Raw genomic sequence first — 27974 nt, forward strand, 5'->3', positions numbered from 1 at the left:
AGTGAGGCAGTTGGACTTGGTCATTTTCAAATCTCCTTCTAGCTCTGGATCTATGATCCTATGGTACCTCGAAGACCTTTAACTCTCCTTCTAGCATTAACACTCTATGATTCTTTAAGTATACTTAAGTCCAGAAAAAGGGAGTGGTCCAAGGGGCTGGAGCAGCCAAGGAAGTCCTCCTGGAAGTGTCAGGACTTGCAGAATAATAACTCACATTTCTACAGTTCCTTAATGTTTACAAAATGTTTATATCATCCAAAAAAAGTCCTATGGTTATTACTCTCCCCATTTTAGAGGTGAGGAAACCCAGGCTCATAGTTCAAGTACCCGTAAGTTTACCTAGGCTTACATAAGTAAAGTCAGTGCCAGCACCCAAACCCAGAGTTTACCAGGAGGCAAAAGTCTCTTGCCTTTTCCACCACAGTGTGTTGTTTCTTATCCCCGTGAAAGATGGGAAAGGTTTGAACAGGCAGAAAAGGTGGAATTGGTGTCCAGGGGTGTCAAAGTCACAGCCAATGGAATGTATGCAGGCTATGACATTCCTGAGTGGCCCAAACCATATTAAAGTGTAATTGGGATGTGTTTAACAAAATGAGTAAAAAAAAAACTTATAACATGATAATTTGTGATCTTCTAAGTCAATATCTGACCCCCTGAGATCCATTTCTATTTGAGTTTGACACCACCAACACAGACTAAGGTGTGAAGATAAGACTGAATAAGGCCATTGTGGGAAACAGGGAGACCAACCTCAATTTGAGAAGAGACCTGCTTAAAGGAGCAAGAGTTGATCAGGCAAAGGAGACAGGTATGGGCCAGATGGCAAAGGTCTTCAAGTGTCAGGCTGATGAGTTTGCATTTTATGGTATAACCTCTCAACTCCTCTATCCCCAACATGCTCTGACATCCCATGGTATAGAGAAAGAACTTGTCTTGGACTCTTTCATCTACCACTCACTCAAGTCTAAACTTCCAATGCAGGGGTCTGTTTCCAACCTCACAGCTGAACAAATAAAAAAGGAAATAGACAAGCACCAAAGTATTTAAAATTTCCTTTTTTTCTTTTTATTGGCAAAGTAAATATATTTTATGAAGGACAAAAGAAAATATACAGAATTGTAACTTATATACACTGGCTTCATAGATTTTTTTTATTTCAAATTTACACAAATTTTGATATGTTATTAAAAGATATTTTATATAGATGCATCTATGTACAGTTTATTTACATACATTCATAGGATGTGAGATAAACCAGTCAATACAAGCTAGTTCATTGTATATTAATTTCTAGAGAACAGAAGGAATGCATCACTAGCGTAAGGTAGTGTAAGTCTATCTGGCATTCTTACATACAGTGCTCTAACGCTAAGATCGCAGTGTTTTACTTGGGATTTGTCCGGGATACAGAGAGATGAAAGAAAGCCAACTGATGGTTATCTCTGAACAGCAGCGTCTTAGTACAGATAGCCCCCATCCCATTTTCTCTGACTACTGAGTTCTATTTGATTCTACTGTTTCTTACATTAAGACAAACATTCCATCTCTCTCTCTCTCTCTCTCTCTCTCTCTCTCTCTCTAACACATACACATATACCCACACAGGCTTGCATGATAAGCACCCACCAACAGGAATCTACAATGATTTGTTTTATTTATTCATTTATGTTTTTACGTTTTCTTCTTACCCACTGAGATTCAGGGGGCTGCTGGGACTATAAGAGAGCATCACAAAAAGCCAGGTTCTGCTCTACCCATCGTGCAGCTGACCTGGAGAACTTCCTCTTTAGGATGGAGGTGGCCTGTGAGCACCCATACCACCTTCCCCTACAAACATATTCCAGGTATCTCAATACTATGTACTCTATTGGGCTGCAGACCAGGCTAGGGGACTGGCCCCCTCAAAAACAAAAATCGACAGAAAGCAGGAAAGATAGCCTCTGCATGGTAGAGGCAGTGTGGGGCAGAGGGCAAAGGGCTGGACTTCAGTAGGACCTGTGTTCAAATCCTGTCTTAGACATTTATTCCCAGTGTGACCATGCATGAGTTACTTCACCTTTGCTGGACTACTTCCTCATCTGTAAAATGGGGGTGGGAAGTGGGGGATGGCCTAGAAGGCTGTTAGGGTCTCTTCCAGCCCAGAATTCATGATCACCAATGAGATATGAAAGAAATGACCTTTGACCTACTTTCACTGATTCCTTCCTGAATTCTGGGCTTCTATGGGATGCATCCTTTGGAAATATCACTTGTCAGTTCCAGATGGAGGGAAACAGCTGAAATCTAAACTTTTCTTTCTTTCTTTCTTTTAAAGCTTCCTGAATCAGGACCGATCAAGCACAGGCCCATAAGAAGAAATAGGGGTTTCTGAAAACCTCCTTCCATTCCCCCCTCCCCCACCAGAGCCCTTGGCAGTGACCATAGGGACACAAAGGACTTGTTTTCGTTTTCCAAAAGGAATTTGCTATATCCAAACTGGACAAATAGGCCCAGCTTAATAAAAACTCACAATGAATAGCCCTGTTTATGAGCAAAGCCCACAGGCATGCCAGAACTGTAATTAACTAGCTACAAGGAGCCCATAAATTTTCCTTGTGCTGAAGAAAACAGCTTAAAATAAAACACTGTAATTTCCGAGGGAAGAAGCGGCAGCAAAGACATGAAAGGGGGAGGGGGAAGGGGGGAGAAGAGCAGGCATAAAAATAATAACCGCAGAAAAGTTTCATTCTCAAATTCCATTTGGAGGACACAAACATTCATGTGTGGTGGTGTCAGATAACAGCGTTCCCTGTTATGGAGACAAATAAATTATCGCTATAAAAAACGGTGAACAAAGTGCCGGAGTCAGCTGTTCTCGGCCCAAGAGGTGGGAGGAGAGGGCAGGGGGAGGCAGGTCAGTTCGCAGAGGAGCGCACAGAGCGGTTGCTCCGAGGGAAGCGATGCACCTTGATATGCTTGGACAAGTGGTCACTCCGGGCAAACTTCTTCTCACAGACGGGACACTGATACGGCTTCACACCCGAATGGGAGCGTCTATGTCGAGAGAGTTCGTCCGACCGGGAAAATCTGCCCATGTATGGGAAAAGAAGCGAGTGGTTAGAATCGGTCGGCTCAGGAGCTCACACAACGATAGTGCGGGGCCGGGAGGGGGCCTTGGAGCTCCTCCACTCCTCCCTCCCTCTGCATCCCAGACAACGAAACTGAGGCTCAAGGAGATGGATGAGGGATGCCCAGGCTCCGACAGTGAGTTAGTGACAAGGGGCAGAAGGCTGCGCGTTATCTCACCTCCTGGTCTTGCGCTCTTCTCGCTCTTCTCGCTAATGCTCCCCCCTATATTTCACTGTCTAATTAGACTAATGCTCCCAACTCTCCTGGCATAGGAGGTGACACAAGATGGGCTGGCTGAAGAGCCTGCCTCTCTTTTTCTTTCAGGTCATCCCACTTGGACAGGAAACAACACTATCCATGGGTCCAGGGGTCTTCCAGCTGCCCTGGGCCCCAATGTCTCTGGGAGGCTGGCGTGGCAGATCTTGTTCTCCTTTTGAGGAGGGTGGAACTGAGAAGTAAGAGCCTCTTTCCTAACCATGGAAAATGATTAGATATGGCTGAGGATACCAACTTGACATTTTGCAGCATGTGTCCTGGATACCCTGTGCCACTCCCTTACTCAAAAAACCTTGTTGGATCTTCGCCTGCTGGAAAATCGAGTCTGAATTCCTTAGCTTGGCATACAGGGCCCTTCAGGATCTGGCCTAATTTTATATTACTCCTCTTTATGCCCCCTGCCCCCATATTCCAGGAAGCAAGATAACTTGATACACCCCAAATATGCATTATGCCATTCCTTAGGCCTTTCCCCCCAGTTGAAGTTTTACCCATCCTTCCAGGCCCAGCTCCAACCCTATTGCTTCCAGGAGTTTTCCCTCAGCCCTTTCCTTTCTCTTGCTGAACCCAACACTGCGGTCTTCCTGCAGACCTATCCACAGAGACGCCTCCCTTGTACCTCCCTATGTCAGAGCTTAGTTGCACTCATAGAACAATCCCAAGAAGAGACCAGCCGACATTTTTATTTCCTTATTAAGCCTGAGAGCCAAAGAGTTAATAAACCTGGGAGGTTTGTTCTGCTGAAAGGGCTGGGTGTCTGATTTTGTCCAGAATGGTGGACCAGGTATCCAAAATCCTCTCTCTCTCTCACTTGTTTACCCAAAGCAACCCAATGAGCAAAGTTGTGGCTATTTTTCTAAATTTGGGCACAGAATAGGTAGGGACATGGGCTTGGTGAACAAAACCACTCCTTGCAAGTTGAACAATGGGTTTAATTCACACCTAAGACATCTGAGGGTAGACTTTTCAGAGAGATTTCCCTCTGAGTGGACTCATTCCATTTGGGAAGGACACACTGTTTACTAAGAAGAGTAAACAGACACCAACTTCAGAAGCCAGCTTGGAAGGAAAGACACCAGAGATTGTGTGACCAAGCATAGCACAAACAAACAAAACAATGCCAAAAACATCATTTCCAGCATGAGGAAAGTAATGTGCTCTGATCCCTGAGCAGTACCTAAGAAGTCTTTGTTAATGTGGCCTCTGAGCCTAGAAAGTCTCTCCCCATCATTTCTGCCCCATCTTCTCCTCATCCCAAACTCCAGCCATCCAATGCGGACCAGGAGCTGCCTAAAAAGATTTCAGATGGGTCCTGGTCATTCTCCCTCATGCCCCATAAACTTGATTCTCCTCCACTCTCAGCCATGGGAACTTCAGATGCCCATTCTGGAAGTGAATCAGCTATTAAGAGGAGAGGAGAAAGCAGAGAGTAATAACCCTACTGATAGCAAGCCCCCATTCTAGACTGGAAGTCTAGACAATGTCCAGGAATTGGGATCACATAGCTTCTCAAGACGTCTTTCTTGACCACTCTAGCTTATTCCTAAGGTATGTTGACTGCTGAATGACAAATCAGAAGGGACCTTGGAACATAGGCTCTGAATGGATGAAAAAACATTTGCTGAAGCACTGACTATGGGCTAAGCACTGAGAAAAAGGAACAATAGTGATGGAAGGGCTCTTAGAAGATAGAATGTTGGAAACAGACTAAGAACCAAAGACCAATGAATCCTGGGATTGAATTAGACCTTAGAACATGGCATGTTAGTGCTGAAAGGGACTTTGGAAAGCAGAATGTTGAAGTCAAAAGGGTCTTTAGAACAAAGAACATCAGAGACACAAGGGTTCTTAGAACACAGAGTATTAGAACTGAAAAGGGCACCAAGAGAACGGAATGTGGGAGCTGGGAGAGCTCTAAGAACAGAGCATGTGGGGGCAGCTAGGTGGCACAGTAGATAAAGCAGCGGCCCTGGATTCAGGAGGACCTGAGTTCAAATTTGACCTCAGACACTTGACACTAGCTGTGTGACCCTGGGCAAGTCACTTAACCCTCATTTCCCCTAAAAGAAGAAGAAAAAAGAATTAATGTAGTAGCAGAGTTGGAATTACAACTTGGATCTCCTACCTCCCCAGGCCAAAGTTTGTCTTGCTTGAATAGGAGAAGTGAAACTGAGTTTGGAAATGTCCAATTCTGGCTGGCTGGAATAAGCAGGCAATGTTCCAACCTTGATTCCCAAACTTTTCTCTGGGTCTCATAGCACACCGGCACCTACTCAGAGAAGCCCTAAATAGATTGCTTGGGATACAAAAGAAGGATGGAGGGCAAGGCCAAACAAATGTTGTTCCTCTCTTTAGAAAAGATCCCTGTTGGGCCCGTAGGGGTGTCACATGGCTGAAATGTGTGTGTTACTTGAGCCATGGAAGAAGTGTGAGTTAATATGTTAAAAATACACTGGGTCTCATAACCAAGGTCTTAGTGGAGAGGCAAGAATTTTGCAACACTGTTCCCCAGAGCCCCTGGGGCAGATCGGCTTACTGAGGCCACGGAAATAAAACCTGAGGCATGTTGCTTGTGGACAAAAGGACAATTCCTTAAAGCCAACATGTGGGGCTAGGAGAAAGCTGGGCATTCCTGAATCAAGGGACAAAACAAGGTACAGTGGAAAGAATGTGAGACCTGGATTTAAATCCCATCACCCCCCACTAACTATGACCTTGGTCAAGTGACTTCAATGCTCAGTTTTCTCCTCTTCAAAATGGGTGAGCTGATCCCTGCCATGCCTGGCCAAAGGAAGGTTGCAAAGATCAAATGAGATAATGGGCTATGGAAACACTTTGAGATCAGTCAAGTGCTAAAAAAAAAAAAAAGCAAGGGGTTGTTTATATTCTCAAGTGTTTTGTCCGGGGTCACACAGCTAAGTAAGAAGGAGCTGGGATTCAGATCCCAGAATTCTTACTCCAGGCCAGGCACATTTTGAAGGAGAAGACACAGTCCTTTCCATCAAAGAGGTTAGATGTTTAACAATCAGAGAATTCCCCCAGTCGTGCCACTACAGTCTGAATTCTGAACAGTGTAGACAGTAGCTGTTAGAAGAGGCCCATAGAATGGAGAGATCAATGAACACTAACGTAGTCAAAGAAGGCTTCTGAGAGGGGGTGCAATACAAACTAGGCCTTGAAGGATGGGCAGAGTTCAGATCAATGAAGGCCAGGGGTCTATGAGGGGGAATAGCAGGAAAGATGAATTAGGGAGAGGCCTTAATATTTCAAAATAAATGGGTAGCTATCAAAGGTTTGGGGGTGAGGAAAGGTAGGAGAGAAGATAAATCTGGTAGTGGTATCCAGGAGGGATTGGAGGGGCAGGAGATCTCCTTTTCATTCATCATCTACCACCACAGACTCCCTAAGTCTTTCTCAGATGGACCACTTGATATGGTGATAAGTCTAGGAGCCCAGAATGAGGGTCCGTGCTGAAGGAAGCCTTTGAAATAACCCAATCCTATCCTCTTGATTTAAGAGATAGGAAACTGAGGCCAGGGATGTCAAGTCCAAGATCACACAGCTACAATGAGGGCCAGATCTAAGAGGAGATCTACTTTCTTTCCACTAACACAAGAGAAAAACGGGATCTCCTCTTGTAAACTTATCTAGGGAATGAAGAATCTAGCTGATGTGGGTACAAATGTGGAGTGATCTCAGGGACGAAGATGAATGAGATGATTCAGGGGACCAGAAGCTAAAGTATCACAGCTTCATGCAGGTGAATGTCCCCAAGACCAGAAAAGGTTGCTAAGACTAGGAACTGTGTACGATATGGCCAAGGAACCAGGGGCAACATCATGATTGTCCTCGAACACCAGAAGCGCCATCCTGGCACCCCAGGAGCCAACATCTGCTTCTTACCACCAAAGGGCAGAATAAGGTCAGTGGAGGGACAAGCAGTGAGGCTGATTTTCACTTAGTTTATGGAAAGCATAAGAGCATCCAACAAAAGAAAGGGCCTCCTTGGGAGGTGTGAGCTCTTTATTGAGCAAAGGCAGACAGATACCTGTCTAGGATGCTGTACATGTGGTGAGGAGTGGGGCTGGGGAGGACATTCCTGTATTCAGGCACAACTGTCTGTGTTCTGGCTACACGGTAGAACACATTGGTTGCAACACAACAAGATGTGAAGATTCAGCTTTGAAAGGGGTAGAATAGGTAGGCTATCCCTAGGGATGCTGACACAGTGCTATGTCCCTGGGATGAGGGTCCCTCGTGTCTGTAGAGAGCTTTTGTTTACTCCAAATCTTGACACTGCCAAAACCCAGGGAAGCCAGTAGGATTTCCCAATGTCACACAGCAAACATTCATGGCAGGATCAGGATTTGAACTTGGGCCTCAGCGCCAAATCAAGTTTTCCCTCCACTCCACTCTCCCAAATTGCCACCCTCTCCCTGACCAATGACACCAAGCTCTCAGTAACTTTTTAAGGGGAAATCTCAATCATTGTCCCCTCAGCCACATGGGCAAAAGAGGTCACTGAAGTATCCTTGAGAAGGGGAGTGACACAAGGAAAAAGGTGTTGGAAGAAAATTAGCCTGGTGATGCTATTTAAAATATATTAAGATTTATCAGTGGGGCAGCTAGGTGGCACGGTGGATAGAGTACCGGCCCTGGAGTCAGGAGTACCTGAGTTCAAATCCGGCCTCAGATACTTGACGCTTACTAGCTGTGTGACCCTGGGCAAGTCACTTAACCCCAATTGCCTCACAAAAAAAAAAATTATCAGTGACCTAGGGAGGCCCATCACAAGACGGGGTAACAGACTAGACCACACCTGCCCCCACATCCAGGAGAGGGTACAGAGAGCCGATAACCATTTCTTAGGGCCAGGCCACAGAGGGCAGGCACCAAAGCGATAGGAAGCCTAAACTGACTGACTGTTCACCAGCATGGACCAAATCCTGTCTCTTTAAAGAAGTTCACGTGCTGGGAGAGGCAGGCCTGATCCAGGACACAGATTTAATCTTTTCCTTCTTAATCTTGGTAATCTCACTTTATCTCAGTAAACCCCTCTACCTGACAGGTATCCCAGGTATCAATTTCTAGACCTTAATGATACACTGCATTAATATATCCAGATGTTTATTCTGCTGACTCACATGACCTTAGGTTACAGGCCAGGTTGGTCAGTTAATCCCAGCCCCAGCCAGTAAAGGAGCCCTTTCTATACTGCCTCTGCTGGGTGGTCACCTAGCTTCTGCTCAATTGCTTCCAACCATGGGGAGTTAGTTCACTGTCTCCCAAGTGGGTCAGTGGAAAGAGCAATGGAGCTGGAGTCAATTCTGGGTTCAAATCCTACCTCTGACATTTGCTACCTGTGTGACCTTGAGTTCTGAATTTCCTTATCCATACAATGAAAGGGTCAGAGTAGATGATATATAAGGTCTCTTCTAGATCCATGATTGATCTTTCAGGACTATCAAAAGGGGTGTAGGATTAAGTCTTAGCTCTGTTACCAATTGTGTGACCTTGGGTAAGTCACTGGATGTCAATTTCCTATAAAATGAAGGGGTTGGACTAAATGACCTCCCAGGTCCCTTATGACTCCAGATCTATGCCCCTGTGTCCCTATGAGTCATTCCATACCATTGCTGGACAGCTCTTCCTTACAGCTAATCTGAAATCTGCCTCCCTGTAACTCCCACTCCTCTCTCCCATCAGTTTTGGTTCAGCCCTGTGGAGTCACACAGAACAAGCCTGGATAGACCTTCTTCCACATGGCCACCCTTCAGATACTACATGACAGCCATCCCCCGGCCCACCCCCAAACACACACACAGACACCCAGATTCTATACAGGCTAAACCCTCCCCCCCTGGGATCTTTTAACTCTTTCAAGTGTCCTCTTGGACACTCTCCTCTGCTTATGAACCAGATTCTTAGGGGTCATTTCCTGACCTGGAGCTGGACGCTTTACTCCAAGTTCCTTTTTGCTCTTTAGAAGTAAAAATATGCCCACATCTAGCATACCTGCATTTTCTAAAGCGAGATTAGAGGCAAGGGGAAGCAAAGATTGGAATGGCTTTCATCTGCCTTGATATCACTTTAGGGACCCAACTCTACCTGTGGCAGGTTGGACAAGCAGTCAAAGCACGGCACTGATGAGGCCAAGATCATGGAGAGGTGAGCCAGGGGGCTTTGGCCTCCCTGTTCACCACCTCAGCTCATAGCAGATCCCAACTGGTCATCTAACAAACTTGTGCCACTGATTCTAAAAGGACCTCATTTACTGGAGGCCTAGGGAGACCCATTCACAAGAAGGGGTGACAGACTAGAACGGATCTACCCCCATGTTCAGGAAAGATCAAGGAGTATGGCCGGCTCAGCACAAACCTATTCCCATTGCCTGGGACACAGTGACTGACACACCTTATCCTCACAGGCTCAACCACACAATGATGATGATGATGGCTAATATTTATAGAACACTTTTAAGGTTTACAAAGCACTTTACATATATCATTTGATCTGATCCCTACATGGAGCCTGTGAGGTGGGTGCTATGGTTATATTCATTTTACAGATGGAGAAACTGAGGCAGGGAGAAGTTAAGTGATTTCCTGAGGGTCACACAAGACCTAAGGAAGATGTCAAACTCAGGTCTTCCTGACCAAATCCATCATTTTAGCTACTATGCTACCTAGCTTTATTCTTTTTATATATCAAATGGCAAAAGAAATAAAGTATCTTGCACACCTTCAGTGTTATATTATTGCTACATTATAAAGGGCTACATAAATATGAGCCGCTAGCATTATTCAGCAGCAGCATCGGCCATAGTTATAGAGGAAGTTGGCAGTTACCCACTGGGTATGATTTAAAGGATTGAAAAAGGGCCCCCAAATCTCTGGTTTATTGGTCTGATATTTCTGGCATTTGGGTCCCTTTGTTGTATTATAGCACAGTTTCCAGAAGGTTCTTTATATACACATATACACACACACATATATGTGTGTATACACATATATACACATGCACACGTATGTGTATATACATGTGTGTGCATATACATACATATACACACATGTGTATTTATAAACATACTCAGTTCAGGGACCTGGGAATGTTTAACCTGAAAAGGGGAAAAAACTATGATTGAGATAGAAACCCAGTGAGAAGGGCAGGGGCACAGAGGCAGAATGGCTATCTTCAAAAAGCTGCAGGGCTGGAAGAAGGAATTAATTTAGTGTGAATGGCTGCAGAGGGCCAAACTACCACCAATGGGGAGAAGGGGAGGCAGATTTCAGCTCAACAGAAAGGGGAGGCTGGTAACCATCCTTTGTCCAGCAATAGACGCCCAACAGCTCACCAGCACTCAAGCTGACTGGGCAGAGGCCAGATGACCTCGCACCATCCTATGGATGCTGTCCTCAGTACCAGAGGGAAGCAGAGAGCCTCAAGGTCTTCCTGATTCTGTGTCACAGAAGGGTCTGACATGAAAACCTCTTCTCAGCCCCCTCAGCTTTCCTGAGCCTGTCTCTGGATGGTCCCAGGAGTCCTACTTCCCGTACCTCCAGAGGATCTCGAAGGATCCTCGTATCTCTAAATACTGTTATTTCATTTTGGCTGCACATTATAGTGGGAAGAGGCCCAGCTACGAGGGAGGCAGGCCATCTGAGTCCCTCTAGACCCAGTGCTGTTATCTACCTTCTATAGAACCTCATCAAAGTCACCCCCTTTCTTAAGACCTCAGTCTTTTCCCCTGTCCAATAGGGGTAACGATCTGTCCCTCGTCTTTCTCTTGGGGATGTGGTGGAGATCCAGTGGGAACCCAGGTATGAAAGGGCTTTGAAAATTTCAGGGATTCTTTTGAGATCTTTGAGAAGTCACCCCCACAACAGAATTGTGAAATGGACATTGGTTTTCTTTGGTGCCCCTTTCACTGACACCTCCTCATTTCCCATCACCTACCCCACGAAGCATGCCATTGCCCCCTATTCAGATGTACTTCCAGAAGAGAATACCACAAACTCATTCAGAAGAAGGAACCAGGGAAGAGAAAGTACAGGGGAGACAGTGATGGATGTAGGACCAAAGGACTCGAGTTTGAGTCACTGAGTAGCCACTTCCGAGCTATGTGACTGTGTGGTGTCCTTTTCTCTTGAACTATTTCCTCCTAAGTAAACTCAAAATATTGTCTTGCTCATTTTTTAACCTTAACCTTTGTGTTTCAGGGTCCTCTTTGACAATCTGGGAAAGCCTAGAGGTCCCTCCTCAGAACAATGTTTTTAAGTGCACAAAATAAAATGCATAGGATTAGAAAGGAAATCAATTATAATGAAATCATTATTAAAACATTTTAACAAATTCCTGAGTCTCAGGTTAATCACCACTGGTTAGATGGTTGCTGATGTCCCTTTCAGTTCTATGGAAACTGATTATGAGTATAGACTTTCATTCTTTGCACCTGTATCCTTAGCACCTAGCCCAGGCCTTGGCACACAGTAGGTGATTAATAAATGCTGATTGTCCCTATGACACCCAGTGGGGTTTGCATTTTGCTAGAGAACAAAGAAATTCTTACTCTAGTGAGCTAGTGAGTAGGTACTAGAAGTTACGGAAGAAGACTGCTGATCATTCTGGCTAGTTATAAAGTCAGAGCCAGCCTCTATGATTTTCTGACTCCTTGGATAGGCTGGATAATAAAATCAAAGTATCCTATGATGTTAGAGCTTAACGGAGGAGCTTTGAAATACAAAATCCCCAGGACAGAAAGATCATGAGAATCTAACCCAGAACACAGAGTGTCCCAACTAGATAAGCCCTCAGAGCACTGAATTACAGAGCTGGAAGAGAACCCAAAGACTGTCTTACAAATGAGAAAACCGAGGCCTGATATAGGGAAAGGGACACCCAAAGTGACACGGCCATTAAGTGACGTAATTGAGATTCCAAGTCAGGCATCCTGAACCCAAATTTGGTGCTTTTGCTACATCACCTTGTCATTTTAGGATGGGAAAATGTCACTCCTTCCTAATTGTAGCATGCAAAGCACCGTGATTCATGACTGGGAGAAACATTTTAAGCTCCATTATCCTGCCTCTGGTTTCATGGATAACTTTATTCTGAGTCATGAATATTTCAGGAATTTTACAGTCAATCCTATTCTCATTCCCACCAAAAAAAAAAAAAGAAAAGAAAATAACAACCCCTATTATGCTGTGAAAAGAAGCTTATACTGGAGCAGCTAGGTGGTGCAGTGGATAGAGCACCACCGGCCCTGGAGTCAGGAGGACTTGAGTTCAAATCTGGCCTCAGACACTTGAAGCTTACTAGCTGTGTGACCCTGGGCAAGTCACTTAACCCCAATTGCCTCATGAAAGAAAGAAAGAAAGAAAGAAGGAAAGAAAGAAAGAAAGAAAGAAAGAAAGAAAGAAAGAAAGAAAGAAAGAAAGAAAGAAAGAAAGAGAGAAAGAAAGAAAGAAAGAAAGAGAGAAAGAAAGAAAGAAAGAAAGGAGAAAAGAAACTTATGCTTTAGGGAGTAGGGTAGCAAAGAAGTGAGGCGGGGTCAGAAACTCTGTGGTTCCATTATTGCCATTGACCTGGATGTGACACTTCCTTCTTTGAGCCTCAGTTTCCTCGTGTGAAAACAAAGAGGCTGGACTGGATGATCTTTTAAAGTCCCTTCCAACTCTAACTGAGTTTTACAATCCTACCAAACAAATGTTCCAACATCCCTCTTGGCAGTCCCAGCCTCCACTGGAGTGATGTGTTGATGGGGTGGGGTTTGGGTGTTTTAATAAAGAGTTCTATAGTCGGGGCAGCTAGATGGCCCAGTGGATAAAGCACTGGCCCTGGATTCAGAAGGACCTGAGTTCAAATCTGACCTCAGACACTTGACACTTATTAGCTGTGTGACCCTGGGCAAGTCACTTAACCCCAATTGCCTCACCCCCCCCCAAAAAGAGGGAGAGAGTTCTATATCACAGGGCAAGGGAAGAAACACCAGCAGTCCTGACCTCTAATATAGGAATCTGGTTATGGTATCCCCAATGTGGCGCCATCTGGCTCTGCCTGAGCAATGAAGGGAAACTTGCTTCTTCACAAAGAGATCTATTCTATTTCTGGACAGTTCTAGCTATAAAAAAGGGGTTTCCTTAATCTGTCCCCTTTAACTTACAGCATACCACAGAGCTAGAAAGGGTCAGAAAGAATAGCTAAGATAACCTCCTTATTTTATAAATGAGGACACTGAGGCCTAAAGGTTTTGCCGCTTGCCCACAGATAGCCAGGGTTAGACCAGGGATTGTTCTGGTCCTAGGTCTGATGATGAATTTCACCTTGGTGCTGATTGCCCACGTCACAATTGTCAAGCCAGGGAAGGCTGAAAACAATTCTTTCCTAAGTAATAGCTCTGTGAAAATAATCTTGACAAGTGCCTCAATCTTCCACTTCACACTGGCAGCAGAAACTTTACTATCCAGCATTCCTCAGAAAGAAGAAGCTGTAGGATCCAACCACACTGGGCTCGTGGCCACGTTCCCTCAGGCAAAAGTCATGTAGTGGACAGAGCCCTAGATTTGGAATCTGAAGATTTAGGGTCAAGGCTGGGCCATTTTAGAGAAGCCACTTCACCTTTCTGAGACTTGGTTTCCTTAACTATAAAATGAAGCTAATGCCTACCTCACCCCAAAGAGTATAGTGAGAAAAAAAAACAAAAAACACAAGAAAAGTGCACCATAAAGGGTTATAAAAATATTAGTTGTTATTATCATTAGATACTACCAATGGCAGATGATTTCTTCTGAAAGTAGGGTTAAATTTTGCTTCTATGGACTCCACTTTCCTGCTTGACCTCGAGGATTTGTGGTAAAGTAGTTCCTTTTCACCTCTGTTTTTATAGTCATAGCTCAAACTTATATAAAAGACACACTGGGGGCAGCTAGGTGGCGCAGGGGATAAAGCACCGGCCCTGGATTCAGGAGGACCTACCTGAGTTCAAATCCGACCTCAGACACTTGACACTTACTAGCTGTGTGACCTTGGGCAAGCCAGTTAACCCCCATTGCCCCACAACAAACAAACAAACAAAAAAGACACACTAATCCATATCTCTGAGTTAACCATTCCTAGAAGAAACAATTGGGTTCCTTGGATCATGAGGTCATGACCAAGGCACCACCTGGTGGCAGGGTACCCTAAACACAGGTCAAATTCCTATGAGCAATAAGCACCTTTCCAAGTGACCACTAATTCAAATTAGTAAGTATTAACATGTCACTGGAGCCATCTGACTGTAGGGACAAAGCTGGTTCTGCCAAATCCCAAACCCTTGTTGTCAGATCTGAAGCCAGAGTAAAAACAGGGATTCAAAAGGAGACATTTGAACACAAATAGTTCCTACAAGGTGAGGATGCTTAAGAAAGTGGTGCAGTAGAGTCTTGAATTGGGAGTCAGGACCTGGGTTCAAATCTCGGCTAGACCCCTTACTCTCTGTACAAGTCGCATAACCTCTCTGGGGCTGTTTCCTTACTGACAAAATGAAAGATTTGGACTAAATTGCCTACGAGGGGTCTTATATCTATAATCTAGATCCTCCCCCGCAAAAGATCAAGGTAGGAACAGGGCACACAACTACCCTCACAGGGTTCATTGCTCTTTGTTGCCTTGCTACAGGAGGGAGGCCTAACTTGGGGTTGAAGGGTGGTAATAGGACAATAAGCAGAAGGCCTAGATTCTAGTTGCAACTCTGCCACTGACAAACTGTGTGACCTTAAGATAGATCACTTCCACTCTCTACACCTGTTTTCCTACCTAGTAAAGATGTGCCAGAACCAGAAGATCTCAAAGTTCCCTTCTAGCTCAGCCCATTCCAGGATTAGACTGGAAACATGGGATTTATATCCCTGGAACATACTCACCCCCACACTGGGGGAAGAGAAGGGGGAGGGGAGGCAGCGGGGTGTGCCAGATCATCAGAGATTTGTCTCCCAACTCTCTCAAATTCTGTCCCCAGGGAATTTGGAAAATGGCCATTCCTGATCTCTGCTAAACCAGTAGCTTACAGGGAAGTGGCAGAAGGTCATGGGTAAGTGTAATCATTCAGAACGGGCCTTTATAATCAAAGACGTTGTTTTTTAAAAGTTCCACCTCTCTGGGCCAACTGTGTGCCCTAAATGGAATGGGGCTGACTCTTCATTTCAGCATAAGTGTTCTCCCTCAGGGCAGGCTCTAGAGGTTTATTACCCATCAGGGAGGGAGTGGATGTTTTTGACTTTGGACAATTTAGCAGGCACACACACACACACACACACACACGCATATACACATCCCATTCTACCCTAGGGCTCAACACTACCACAAATTCCATTGAGGACCCCAGAGGGTTACTATTTCTAAGAACTTGAAGGACAAGTGTGTCCTTAACAAAGAAAAAATTATTTATATCCCCCATCCCAAATACACACACACACACACACACACACACACATCCCAGAGCAAGAGCCTGGAAAGCTCTTTCTAGCTCTTACAGGCTAGAAATTCCTATGGCATGACCTAGAGTGGGAAGGAACATGGGCTTTGGGATTGCACGGTGCCTGTGAAGTCCTGGAGAGGATGATTAACTTCTGGAAAAGGTAAAAAGGCTTTTTTTTTTCTTTTTCTGGAAGATTTGGGAGCTGTTCAGAGCTTGCTCTGCCTGAGGCTACTAGTGGGCTGAGAACCCTGGGAATGCTTGTGTCTGGAGGGTGGGAAAAATACTTCTGCCTCCTCAGCACACAATCACCAAGTTCTTCCAAGCCCAACCACCAAGAGAGACCCCACGATACTCCAAGTCGGGAAACCTGGCTGCTGCCGAGTCAGGTTGGGGTGGGCCTGGCTCGTGGCCCTGGCTGGCATGATTAAGGCTGATGTCTGAAATAGGTCTGAAGACAGCCAAGCTCTAGTGCTGGCTATACTACTGGGAACTTCTCTTCCCTTTTCCAGACCTCAGTTTCCTATTCTGTAAAATGAAGGGATGTTTGGCTAAATTATTCTAAGCCGTTAGGTATGCTTGGCATTTCTTTGGTGTTTCTCCCTGTAAAAAGTTCAGTCCCCTCCCAGCCATGGTCCTGTTCCAGCATGCTGACTGATTCCAGCATGGCAAGGCGTGGCCTACCTTACTACCTGTGGACACACTGGGGAGTTTGATGAAAGAGGTTTGGAATTAGAAAAGACCTCGGAGGCCATTCAGTACAACTCTTGAATTCCTGAGACCCAGTGACCTTCTCTCTGGGACAAGGAGAATACCCAGAGAAAATCCACTCAACCTGCTTCCAACTCTTCCAAAAAGCCTTCCTTGATTAGCCCAGCCCATAGGGATTTACAAGCAGCAAGTCCAGTGTGAAGAGCATTGGCTCAGGGGGGAGAAGACTTGGATTCAAATCCTGCCTCTAATATTTGCTAACCTTAGGTGAATCACCTAACCTCTCTGGGGATTGGTTTCCTCGTCTACCTGAAAAAATGAGGGGTTAGACTAGATGACTTCTAACACCCCTTCCCATTCTCTATGACCTTCTGACCTCTCCATCCTCTGAATTCCTAATGCACTCAGGATCTATGCTAATCATGACCTTTGGCATATAGGCCCAGCCAGGCCATTACTTTCCAGGGTGACCTTATACTTTTTTTTTTCTACCTCAGGATTTGTTTCCTCCTCTGTAAAATAATGGAGTTAAAACTCTAGCAAAAAAAAAAAAAAAGCATCAGATTTGGAATCATCAGGCTAGAGTTTGAGTCTTGGCTCTGCTATTTAATTATGTGACCTTGGGCAAGTCACATTCCTTTGGCCTCGAGTTTCTTCATCTGTAAAATGGGGGAGTTGAATGAGAAGTACGTGGTCCCTTCCAGATCTAACAGTTGATGAATCTACTGCACTGGTTCAACAACTGAGTCTTTAAACTTTGTGTTGCCTTGTATTCTTGGTCATCTTGTTATCTCTCCTCTACTAGATTCCTGAAGGGAAGGAGCTATATCTCATTGATCTCTGTACCCCTCCCCCAGTCTGTTCCTGATCCTTCCCACCACCCCCCAGAGTACAGGCCAGGACCTTGCACACAGTAGGCACTCAGTAAATATTTCTCTGATCAGTTGACTAACTGATGAACTTTGCCCCTTTTCCAACAATGCCTGGGGATCCCAGATATATCCTGGCCACAACTTGGACAACTCCTTGCCCATTGCCCAGTTCCCTAAGGTGTCCACCTTAGTTCTCCACAGTGCAAACACTCCTGCTGCAATGAGACCAAAGTGAACACACACACACACACACACACACACACACACACACACACACACACGGCAAGCCACGGCAAGCCTCACTTAGTCATTAGGAAACAAAACCAGTTGGTTTCTTGCTTCGGAAATTGGTGTGGCACAAGCACACAGACACACAGAGAGCCATAGCTCCAATGTGCCTTGTGCCAACTGCTAGAGGGTGGTCCCACTTGGCTTTGAGATTCTCCCCTCAATGCTCTACCCTTCTCTTTTGGAGAAAGGGATTTGATTAAAACCAATGGGGAATGTTCTATTTTTGGAGAAAGCACAGCCCTTGTCTGGTAGGCCCTAACTGGACTGGAATAACAGGCCCACCACACCATAGGCCGTGGCATTCACACCACCCCAGGATACTGACCTCCAACCACACCCAGGCCATGTGCATGCAAAAGGCTTCTCGCCCGTGTGTCTCCGTAGATGGGCCTTTAGGTGACTACTCTTGGTATACATCTTGGTACAGCCAGGAAAAGTACATTTGTGCATTTTAATGAGTTCCGCTGCTGGGTTCTTTGGAAACTTCTGGCCTACCAGGATCCCTGCGGGGCCCGGCACCATGCCACCGGGCCCAATGGGCTTGGCCGCGATGGGGACTGGGGCGATGCGTACAAACTTGGAAGGCAAGTTCAAGTTGGAGGACTGGACAATCTGTGGCACCAGCGCAAAGGTTTGCCCCTGGATGTTGACGAGTAGCTGGGCGATTTTGATGTTGTCTGGGTTCTGGCCTGGAGAACTGGGGCCCGTGCTTGCCTCTTGTTTGATCTGCATGGGCTGGATCTGCAGGATGACAGGGAATCCGCCCTCTGTGGCCGCTGGACTATTGGAACCGTGGGCCCCTTCCGCGGAGCTGCCAGACTGGGGGGCTTTACTTTCTTTCAAGCCGCCCCCAGGCAAGATGTGGTCTTTATGCTGCCCAGAAGAGAGCTGGTTACAAACCCGAAGGTCCTTGGTCCCATTCTCAGGCCCTTCCTTGAGCTCCAGCTCCATATTTTCCTCTAGGAACTCTTCGATCTCCTCCAAGGTGGGCTGGAACAGCCCCATGTCTTCTGGGTCGGGGAACCGGAAATGCTCCTCCTTCACCATGGGCTGGCACCGCCGCCAGTCCCACCAGGCCACGGGGCTGCCCCCCAGCGTGGCCTGGGATAGCAGGTAGTCTAAGATGCTGTCCTGGCCCTCGAGGCTTGATGTGCTCCCATAGCTGGAGCCGAGCACCTGCGAGTCAGGGCTGGAGCAGGAGCAGAAGCTGGAAGAGTCGCTATCATCTTCTGACAGCGGGGAGGGCAGCATGTGGTACGCCCGCCCGCCAGCCGGCATGTCCCCCAGGTAACCAATGGGGAACTTGGTGGTTGAGAAAGACTCCCCCACCGGGAGCAAGTGATCCACCATCCCTAGAGCAATGCTTCCTAGATGCCCACCAGCATATACCAAGAGGTCCCAAGGCCAGATGGAAACCTGCAGAGAAGAGACAAAGAGGCAGAGAAGTCAGGCTGCAGTTCTAAGTGCTTCCTCAGGCAAGCCCTGGGGGGAGGGGGGGAGGAGGAGGAGGAGGAGGCAGGCTGGGAGTTCAAACATTGCCCCATGCTCAACCAAAGCTCTATCACTGCCGGATTGTGTCTGCCTAAGCATTTTCCAAGATTGCACCACCTGTTTGCAAAAGAGCCCTTTCCAAAAGCATTTCACAACTCTGTGCCGGTTGGGCTGCAGACAACAGCTCCTTCCCAGAATTCTCCGGGAAAGGGGAAAGGTACAATGAATATGCAGAATATACTGTCACACAAAATGTCTGGGGGAAAGGTACATCCTGGTAGACCCTATTCTATCTGACCTAGGATCACAGAGAGCTTAGATTCCATGCCTGCAAGGCCAGCCCAAGGGAATGCAGGAATCTTCACAGTATCCTCAACATGGAAGTAAAAAGGATGGATTTGCGGCAGCTAGGTGATGCAGTGGATAAAGCACTGGCCTTGGATTCAGGAGGATCTGAGTTCGAATCCGACCTCAGACACTTGACACTAGCTGTGTGACCCTGGGCAAGTCACTTAATCCTCATTGCCCCACAGAAAAAAATTTTAAAAAAAAATAAAAAACAAAGGATGGATTTGGGAGCTGGCCCCAACCTCACAAATGAGGCACCTTTCCAATGGGAATTAATGTAAAATAGAGAGAGTGAAGAAGCCTAGGTTCTACTCCCAGGAAGGTCACTAATCTTAAACGAAGCTCTTTCTCTGGACCACACATACCCCTTCTGCAGAATAAGAAGGCTGGACTGGAATTCAGGGGCTCTTAACCTGGATGGGTAAACTCACGTTTTATACATGTATTTCAGTAGCTGCATTTCCCTAAAATTGATTTCCTTTGTAGTCTTCTGTATTTTCTTTTATGTATTTAAAAACATTCTGAGAAGAGGTCCACAGGCCGATGAGGTCCATGATACCAATAAATAGAAAAAAGTGGCACTGAATGATCTCTAAGGTCCCTTCTCATTCCAACCCTCTGTGAGCATTCTGCTATCCTATAATAGTCCACTATTGATCAGGGCCATAATCCCTCCCACTGACAGCCATTTTGCTAGTGGCCTGACACAGGGTTGGCTTTTCTCCACTCTATATAGAGTCAACAATAACCAGCTTGGTCAGAAGTGCTACTTCTCAGAGGAACTTTGCCCCTTCAAAAGTATTGCAGCTGTCTTGTTTATCAAGACTAGAATGGGGGTGGGGAGGGGTGATGGGGAAAGGGGAATGCATTTCATCTGTGTCCAAAGCTTCTAAGGTTACCCGCCTTTGGCTCCACACACATGAAATTTGTACTGTACAATGGAAAGTGACAAAGCCTCCTTCATCAGTCATAACAAGCATCCTAATGAGCTGTTTCCAAAGGAGAAGGATGGAAGATTTAGGCCCACAAATAGTGGGAACACCCCTGAACCAGGATTCAAAAGACTTAGACTTGAGTTTCAATACTGAATAACTGGGGGACCTTGGGTAAGTCACTTCCCATCTCTAGTCTCCTCCTTAAAACGAGGGTGATGATACTTGTACAATCTAATAGGACTACTATAAGGACAGTGATTTCTAAAACCTAAAGAGCTATCAAAGTGTCACTTGTTAGAATTATCTGAGGTGCCATCAGGTCTCTAGACTTTATCTCTCGGTGAGATAGAAGCAAGTCACCTTCCCCACCCCCACCCCCACCCAGCCCCAGCCCCTGCCCCAGGACAACTCAAAAGTATTTGTAAGCATCTTGGTGGCAACCCTCATGACCAATATGAAATATGTCCAGAATGGAATCTGGGGCTACTTCTCACTTATAGGAACCCAGGTCAGGCCTTCCTGGCATCCTGTTCCTCTTCAAAGCCAATGTCCTCCAATTTACAAAGAAAGTCCCCAAATCCCAGATTGCCAGAGCCAGGGAGGACCTTAGAACATAAACTGTTAAGAGTTTGGAGAACGGGGTTGGAACCACAGAATGCCAGCACCGGAAGGGACCACAGACATCATTTCATTCAAACCCACCATAGTCATGGCACATAGTCTAATTTTAGATGAGTGGAATGAAGAGCTAAAATGAGTGGCTGTGTTCATAGAATCCTAGCTTCCGATTCACCCAGGGCAAATCTCTCATTTGACGCATGTGGAAACTGAGGCCTAGAAAGTTTAACCAGAATTGCCCAAGGTCACCAGGCTCACAGCTGGGATAGACTTCAAACTCAGGATCTCTGAGGCCAGATGCAGTCTACTTTCCAATATGTCCCCATGCCTCTCATTACAACTATCGTGGATGTAGGGCATTCAAGTCTGCAGAGCCCTCTTCTTGTGATTGCCCCATAGAGTAGGCATGGCAAGGATTATCACCTCCGCTTTACAGATACAGGTTTAGGGAACTACTTCCTCAGGGGTGACACACAGGACAGGTCAACATCCAAGCTGCTACACCAATAGCTATGCCACACTGCTCTTTCTTAATCATTTTGCCCATCCAATCTCATCTATCCTTCGGGTATTGGAAATTGGATTTCCAAGATTGGTTCTGCCACTAATGAGCTGCATGACTGTGGGAAAAGTCATGCCCTGACTTAGTTTACCGGTCTGAAGAATAGCCAAATGGCCTCTAGGGTCCCTTCTATATCAGACATTCTATCATTCTAGATTCCCAACCTTTCTGTTATTGTGATGATTATTATTAATATTATGATTACTGATACAGGCAAGGCCCTTAAACTCCCTTCATCTCAGTTTGCTCATCCGGACAATGGGTTGGTTGATACGGACCTCCCCAGGCACCACTACAACCAGTCTCAACTTAAAAAAGTAGACTAATAAGAATCTGATGCACAGGGCTGATTCTGGTGTGGGTTAACCCCCAAATCTCTAACACACCTAGAAAAGAGACAGGACTGAGCACAAAGGAGTACTGAGAGGGTTTAGAAGTAGACAGAGATCATTTACTCAAACAACAGGACCCATGGATGGAAATCGGGAACTTAAAGATCATCTAGTCCAACACCCCCCCACACACACACACCACACACACCACACACACACACACACACACACATATTCAAAGGAGGAAACTGAGGCCCAGTGGGTAAGGTGATTTACTCAAGGTCATACACATGGTAAGGGGGAGGGTAGAAATTGCCTCAGACTTCAAAAGGAGCATTCTTTCCATTGATCTGTGACATGCTAAGTGATGGGATTTGAACCCAGGTACTGCATCCCAGGGCCTAAGGAGTCTCTACTACTCAAGAAGGACCCACAAATTCAACAAATTACTTGAATGGCTCTGCCTCTCTCCACAAAACCCTGATGTTGGCTCAAATGACAAAACCCTGACATTGGCCCAAATGAGATGTTGGGGCCCAAGAAAAATTTAATCAGTTCGCAGATGGAAACAATACACAGGCTTTAAAAACAAAAAGGCTCAACAAAATTTGAGAGTTGTTTTGTTTTGTTTTGAGGTCTGCGAATGCTCACAGAAATGGGAGTTGGAAAGTAGAGAGTCCTTCGGAGAACTTTCTTGTTATACTGTCCTTGGGCTCTATCCCAGTCTCTAGGTAATGCCACCACACTGGACCGCTGTCACATTTTAAGGTCCCGACCTCATAAAATACTGTGTGGCCCAGTGGGCACAGCTATCTCTGGGTTGAAAACATATTCTTTTAATCAATCTTTTAAAATGAGATGGGCCCTTTGCAAATAAAGATTGGTATAGAAACAAAAGCTAATGATAAACATTGAAAAGGAAACAATTAGCCTTCTTGTTGGCCCCTGGGCAAGTGGAGTAAAGTAAGCTTGGATTGGAAAGCCTGCCTTCAACTTCCCAATCAAGCTGATTTACCTATCTTGGCCTGAGTTTCTTTCTCTGAAAAATAATGAGGTGGGACTAGATGATCTCTACAATTTCATCTGGTTCTTAATCCCATCCATGTTCCTAATACCTTTGAACAGCAGGTCACCCATGATAGTAGATCAATCTCTTGTGTCCATGAAGCTTGTGGGCTCATTGGCAGTACTAGGAACACTTGAACATGTAGGAAGAATGAAATGAGGACTAACAACAACTTTCCTGAAATTCAATTATCATTTACCTACTAAGTGCTTGGCTGGTCATGAACATCAGATGGTATGAGAGAGAAGAGAGGAGATAGTCATCTTCACAGTAGAGTAGAAGGGCACTGGCCTTGAAGACCTGGATTCAAATCCTACCTCGAAAATTCACTTACCTTTGTGATCTTGGGCAATCTATCAATGAACAATTGTTAGAAGGAAAGTTAAAAAGTGTCTCCGTCCTTAAAGAACAGGCATTGTAATAATGAGGCATATACAATCTATATACAGAGTCGATAGAAGGTGGGCAGCTAGGTGGCAATATGGATAGAGTGCTGGGCCTGGAATCAGGAAGACCTGAATTCAAATCTGAGACCAGACACTTACTAGCTGTACAACCCTGGGCAGGTCACTTCACCCTGTTTGCCTCAGTTTCCTCATCTGTGAAATGAGCTGGAGAAGTAAATGGCAAAACCACTCCAGTATCTTTACCAAAAAAACAAAACAAAACCAAATGGGGTCATGAACAGTTGGACACAACTGAAAAACAACTGAACAGATAGAAGGTATTATGGAAGGATGGCACTAGTGGCTGGAGGGTGGAAAAGGGCATATTGTAGGAGTGGGGATTTTGTGCTGAGTCTTGAACGAAGTCAGGGAAGCCAAGAAGGGGAGATGATGTGCCTGAGTATTCCAAAGCAAAGGCCGGGAGACAGAAACTTGTCTGAGCCTCAGTTTCCTGATCTGTAAAATGAAAAGATGCCCATGAGGTACCATCCTGCTGTTGATCCATGACTTATGACTTATTACTTAAGAAAGTAAATAACATATGACATAACATGACCAAATGTTATATATGCATTGTAAAGACCAACTGCCATTGGGTAAACCAGAAGAGAAAACTATTTACTCTTCACTAGAAGAGAAGCTCAATAGTTAAATGAGTTATAGAATGAGAGCCAGGACAACTAAGTTTTAGTCCTCACCACTAAGGTCAGGACATGAACTTTCTGTGTGACCTTGGACAAGTCACTTAACCCAAAATCACTGAGCCTAAAGGGAATTCACAAAATGCATCTAATTTAACCTTTATGTATTCCCTAAGAAAGTGAGATTTGAACTGGGCCTTGTAGGACTCAATAGGAGGAGCAGAGAAGACATTGCCCAAGGAAGGCAACAAGAATAATCAAAGACAACTCTGGAGGGACAGATGAGACCTTGGATACCAGCCTAAAAAGTTCCGGTCTGAGGCAGTGGGGACCAATGGTCAGTTTGCGAATGGGGGAATGCCAAGCTGAAAAGGGAAATCGCAGATCAAGGTGGTGTCACAAAATGCAGGATTGTATCACGGGGGAGGGAGAGAGACTAAAGGAAAGGGAAATCAATTAGGAGGTGGGAGACTTTCCTTCATATTTAAAAGGAAATACAAATTACTTTCTTAGATTCAACTGTTAGAGCTTGGAGTTTGTGCCAGAAGACAGGTAGGGGAGTTACGACATATCCCTCCAGGGAAGAGCTCCTACTGATTCTCTAGTTCAGTGCTCCATTCTACAGAGGAGAAAACAGCTTCAGAGAGGTTGCTTGCCCACAGCAAAGCCTAGGCTTGCAAACCCAGGTCTCTGGGCATTTGGGCCCCTTCCTTTTTTCAGGAACCACAGCTTCTTTCCTATCCAAGGCATAATCCCCAAACTTTCCCTAATGGTTCCTTCAGGCAAGACACGATTATGGGGGTGGGGGTGGGAGAGGATGCGGTAGATGTTAAGCCACAGGACCTGTATGGAAGGTGGAATTTATAATCAAAAGTAGCTCAGGCCAAAAGCTTACCATTAGGTTCATAGGAAAATTCAGCGTGGAGAGGGGGGAGGAAGAAGTCTGATTTCCTTACAAAATAAGAGTCTCTAATCAACTTTGGTCCCAGATGCCAAAAAGCACGGTAGGTCCCACACACAGCATTAGCACCTACATTTCAGCAACATCTCACCCTTCAGAAAACTGGCCTGCTGCCTGGCTTCTTGAGTAATCAGAAGTCCTCCACAACTGTAAATAAGCCCTTTTCCCCCTGATTTATTTTTTTTGGGGGGGGGGTAGAATTTCATTAATACCCATACATCCCAGCCGGTCCAAAACACAGGCGGCACTTCCTTCCTGGGGACTTCACCAAATCGTGCCTGCGTTCAGAAGGCATGACATGACCGGTCTTCTTAGAAGCTGCATTTTAAGAAGAAATCCATTTCAGCCCTCTACGATGAGGGCTGGAGGGGAAGGCAGGGTCAGGCTAGTGTTGGGTTCCTAATCCACAGGGGGCTGGGGGGGGGGGGGCGGGGGGAGGTGTTCAGGCTTCTTGCCGGGCTTGTCAGGGCCCCGGGATCCCCATTCGCTAGGGTCTGGGAAAGAGAGGAAGATTTGGAGGCAGAGAAGGGAGGGGCTCAACAGCTCTGGGCTCCCTTTGAACTTCGCCACCTCTTGTTTGTCAGTAGGGTTGGAAACACTCTGGGACAGATCCTGCTCCGGAGTCATTATGCAAGATGAATGCCCGTTCCCTTTGCCCCCAGCATTCGCTGGGGCCCCCAGGCATTCAGCCACAGAGCACAAGGCGGCTCCAGGCATTTCTATGCTAATGTCCCGGGCCTGAATGGGTCTCGCACAGAATGTGCCCCGCGATTCAAGGCATGGGAGAGAGGAGGAGGGGGAAAAGGGGGGGAGGGGGAAGGGGGGGACTGCGTTTCTCAGCCACTGAGACACGAGTTATTTTTAAAGGTTGCTACAGAGCACCTGAGGGCTGTGTGTGTGTGTGCGTGTGTGTGTGTGTGAGTGTGAGTGTGTTTTTCCCTTTCCCACTCCCTGAATAAACATCTCGAAATGTCTACGGTATGTGTCAATTACACCTTGTTCAGCGCTGGGCCCGAAGCTCTGAATGGTTCCGATCGAGATGGCGCATAACCAAATGCTGGCTGTTGCTGTGTCCAGCCCCCCCCCCCCTTCCTTCCACCCTCTTCTTTTTTTTCCTTGATCCCAAAGAGCTGAGGATGACCGACAGTAACCCTGCCTCTCTCCGCTTCTCCTGTCAACAGAACCAAAACAGCTAGCCAAGCACACGCGAGGCGACCTGCACCCACTGACTCTTTCGCCTCCAGCCCCCAGTTCCCCGACCCCTTCTCTCCAAAACAACCCAGCTGCGGCGTTCCCGCAACCCCACGATTCCAATCCGCGGGCCGCCTGCCAACCTGCCATCTGGAGAAGTTTAGTGTGAAGGGTTCCCCTCCCTTCCCCCCCCCCCGACTAAAAGCGGGTTCCTCTAGTTGCTCCTCCTTCGCCCCGGTCTGCACCCAGAACACCGACCCTAGGAGCTGGGCACTTGGATCCCTCGAGTCGCTGCCATCTGGCCCCCAGCGCACCCATCCCCATCCCCGCAACCTGGACACACAAACAGCTAAGGGCCGCATTCCTGCGCAGCGCCCCCTTTCTTGCCCAGGCTGCGGGCACCCAATCTCCCAGCCCCGACTGACTAGAGGGCTCGGTCTGCTAGGGAGGTGAGGCACCTGGCCCCGGCCCGGCCCCCAAACCTCAGCTGGGCCAGGACAGTGGCCGGGAGTCCCGGTAGGCAGGCGCTTGGCCTTGCCTGGCTTGTTTACGCCAAAAGCCCACCTCCGGGAGGGCCGACCGGCCGGAGCTCAAAGGCCATCTTCCTTCCCCGCCCCGGGCCCATATGGCTGTAAAAACGTCGGCTACTTCCCACGGAAAGCGTCGTTAGCTCGGTTCGGCTGGTCCCGAGGATCAGACCGACCTCCAGGGCTAAGCCCCCTCGGGTTGGCTCCTACCCTCATCTACCCACCAGCGGAGATCGAGACCTAGACCACCAGCCCAGGGACACAGAGACCAGGAACCCCACTCCAACACGTCACCCAAAGAGAGGCACAAGCTCACGGAAAGACACACTGGCACACATACCCGTAACAGAGACACGCAGACACACTCGGGCACACAAACACGTAACGGAGACACGCAGACACACAGGGGCACACAAACACGTAACGGACACACACGCCGAGCTAGTGACACAAACACATAACAGACACATGCAAAGACACACAAACATGTAGACACACTCAGTCACACAAACACGTAAAGGCAAACACACAAGGACACACCAACACGTAGACCCAGAAGCTAATGTACACACGTAGACAGAAATACAGATTCACGCGGACATTCGATTTCTGGGGCCACACGTCCCAGCTGGTTCCCGCACGCATATACCCTCCAATTAAGCAGGTCCCATTAATATTCCCCTCGCTTCCTTGCCCCCCCATCCGATGTCCGTCTCCCCAATATGATCCCACCCTCTCCCCTTGTCCCCCCCCCCAAAAAAAACATCTTACCTGAACTTTCCGCACCGGGAGAATTTTAAGGAATTAGAGAAGTCAAATTGGAGCTTAGCGCAGGGAGGGGATGCACCCCAAAAAAGGGGGGTCCACCAATCCAATTCCAAATCCGCGGGAGCTCCTTTTTGGATGGAAAAAAACAACACACCACCCCCCCCCCCAAAAGGGGAAAAAACAGAAAACCAATCCCGCCTAAGGGTTATGAAATGAGCAACTTTGCGGGAGAGCCGAGCAGAGCCGGGCCCGGTGTCCTTGAACGAGAGCGAGCAGGCTCGCTCGGGCGGGGCGCAGAGAGGCAGGCGGGCAGGCGGGCAGGCGGGCAGGCGGGCGGCCCGAGAGGCAGGCGGGCGGGCGGCCGAGGAGGCGG

The 27974-nt window shown here is 46.7% G+C and overlaps 1 protein-coding gene across 4 annotated transcripts; it reads right to left on the reverse strand.

Annotated features, from left to right (window-relative positions):
* Positions 1-1563: 1563 nt before the first annotated feature.
* On the reverse strand, positions 1564-27930 carry KLF15 (Kruppel like factor 15). 4 transcript variants are annotated; one of them, XM_043991942.1, is made up of 3 exons: positions 27605-27930; positions 18041-19131; positions 1564-3066 (listed from the first exon to the last, which is right to left on the reverse strand). In XM_043991942.1, exons 2-3 carry the CDS (start codon positions 19063-19065, stop codon positions 2895-2897), a joined length of 1197 nt encoding a protein of 398 aa, XP_043847877.1. In that variant the 5' UTR covers positions 19066-19131; positions 27605-27930; the 3' UTR covers positions 1564-2894. The 4 variants fall into 4 exon arrangements, with proteins under 4 accessions (XP_043847877.1, XP_043848024.1, XP_043847796.1 ...); XM_043992089.1 differs by lacking the exon at positions 27605-27930 and adding an exon at positions 23267-23638; XM_043991861.1 differs by lacking the exon at positions 27605-27930 and adding an exon at positions 23117-23638.
* Positions 27931-27974: the final 44 nt, after the last annotated feature.

The sequence above is a fragment of the Dromiciops gliroides genome, chromosome 1 (assembly GCF_019393635.1).
Source record: "Dromiciops gliroides isolate mDroGli1 chromosome 1, mDroGli1.pri, whole genome shotgun sequence".
NCBI classification, from domain to species: Eukaryota; Metazoa; Chordata; class Mammalia; order Microbiotheria; family Microbiotheriidae; genus Dromiciops; species Dromiciops gliroides.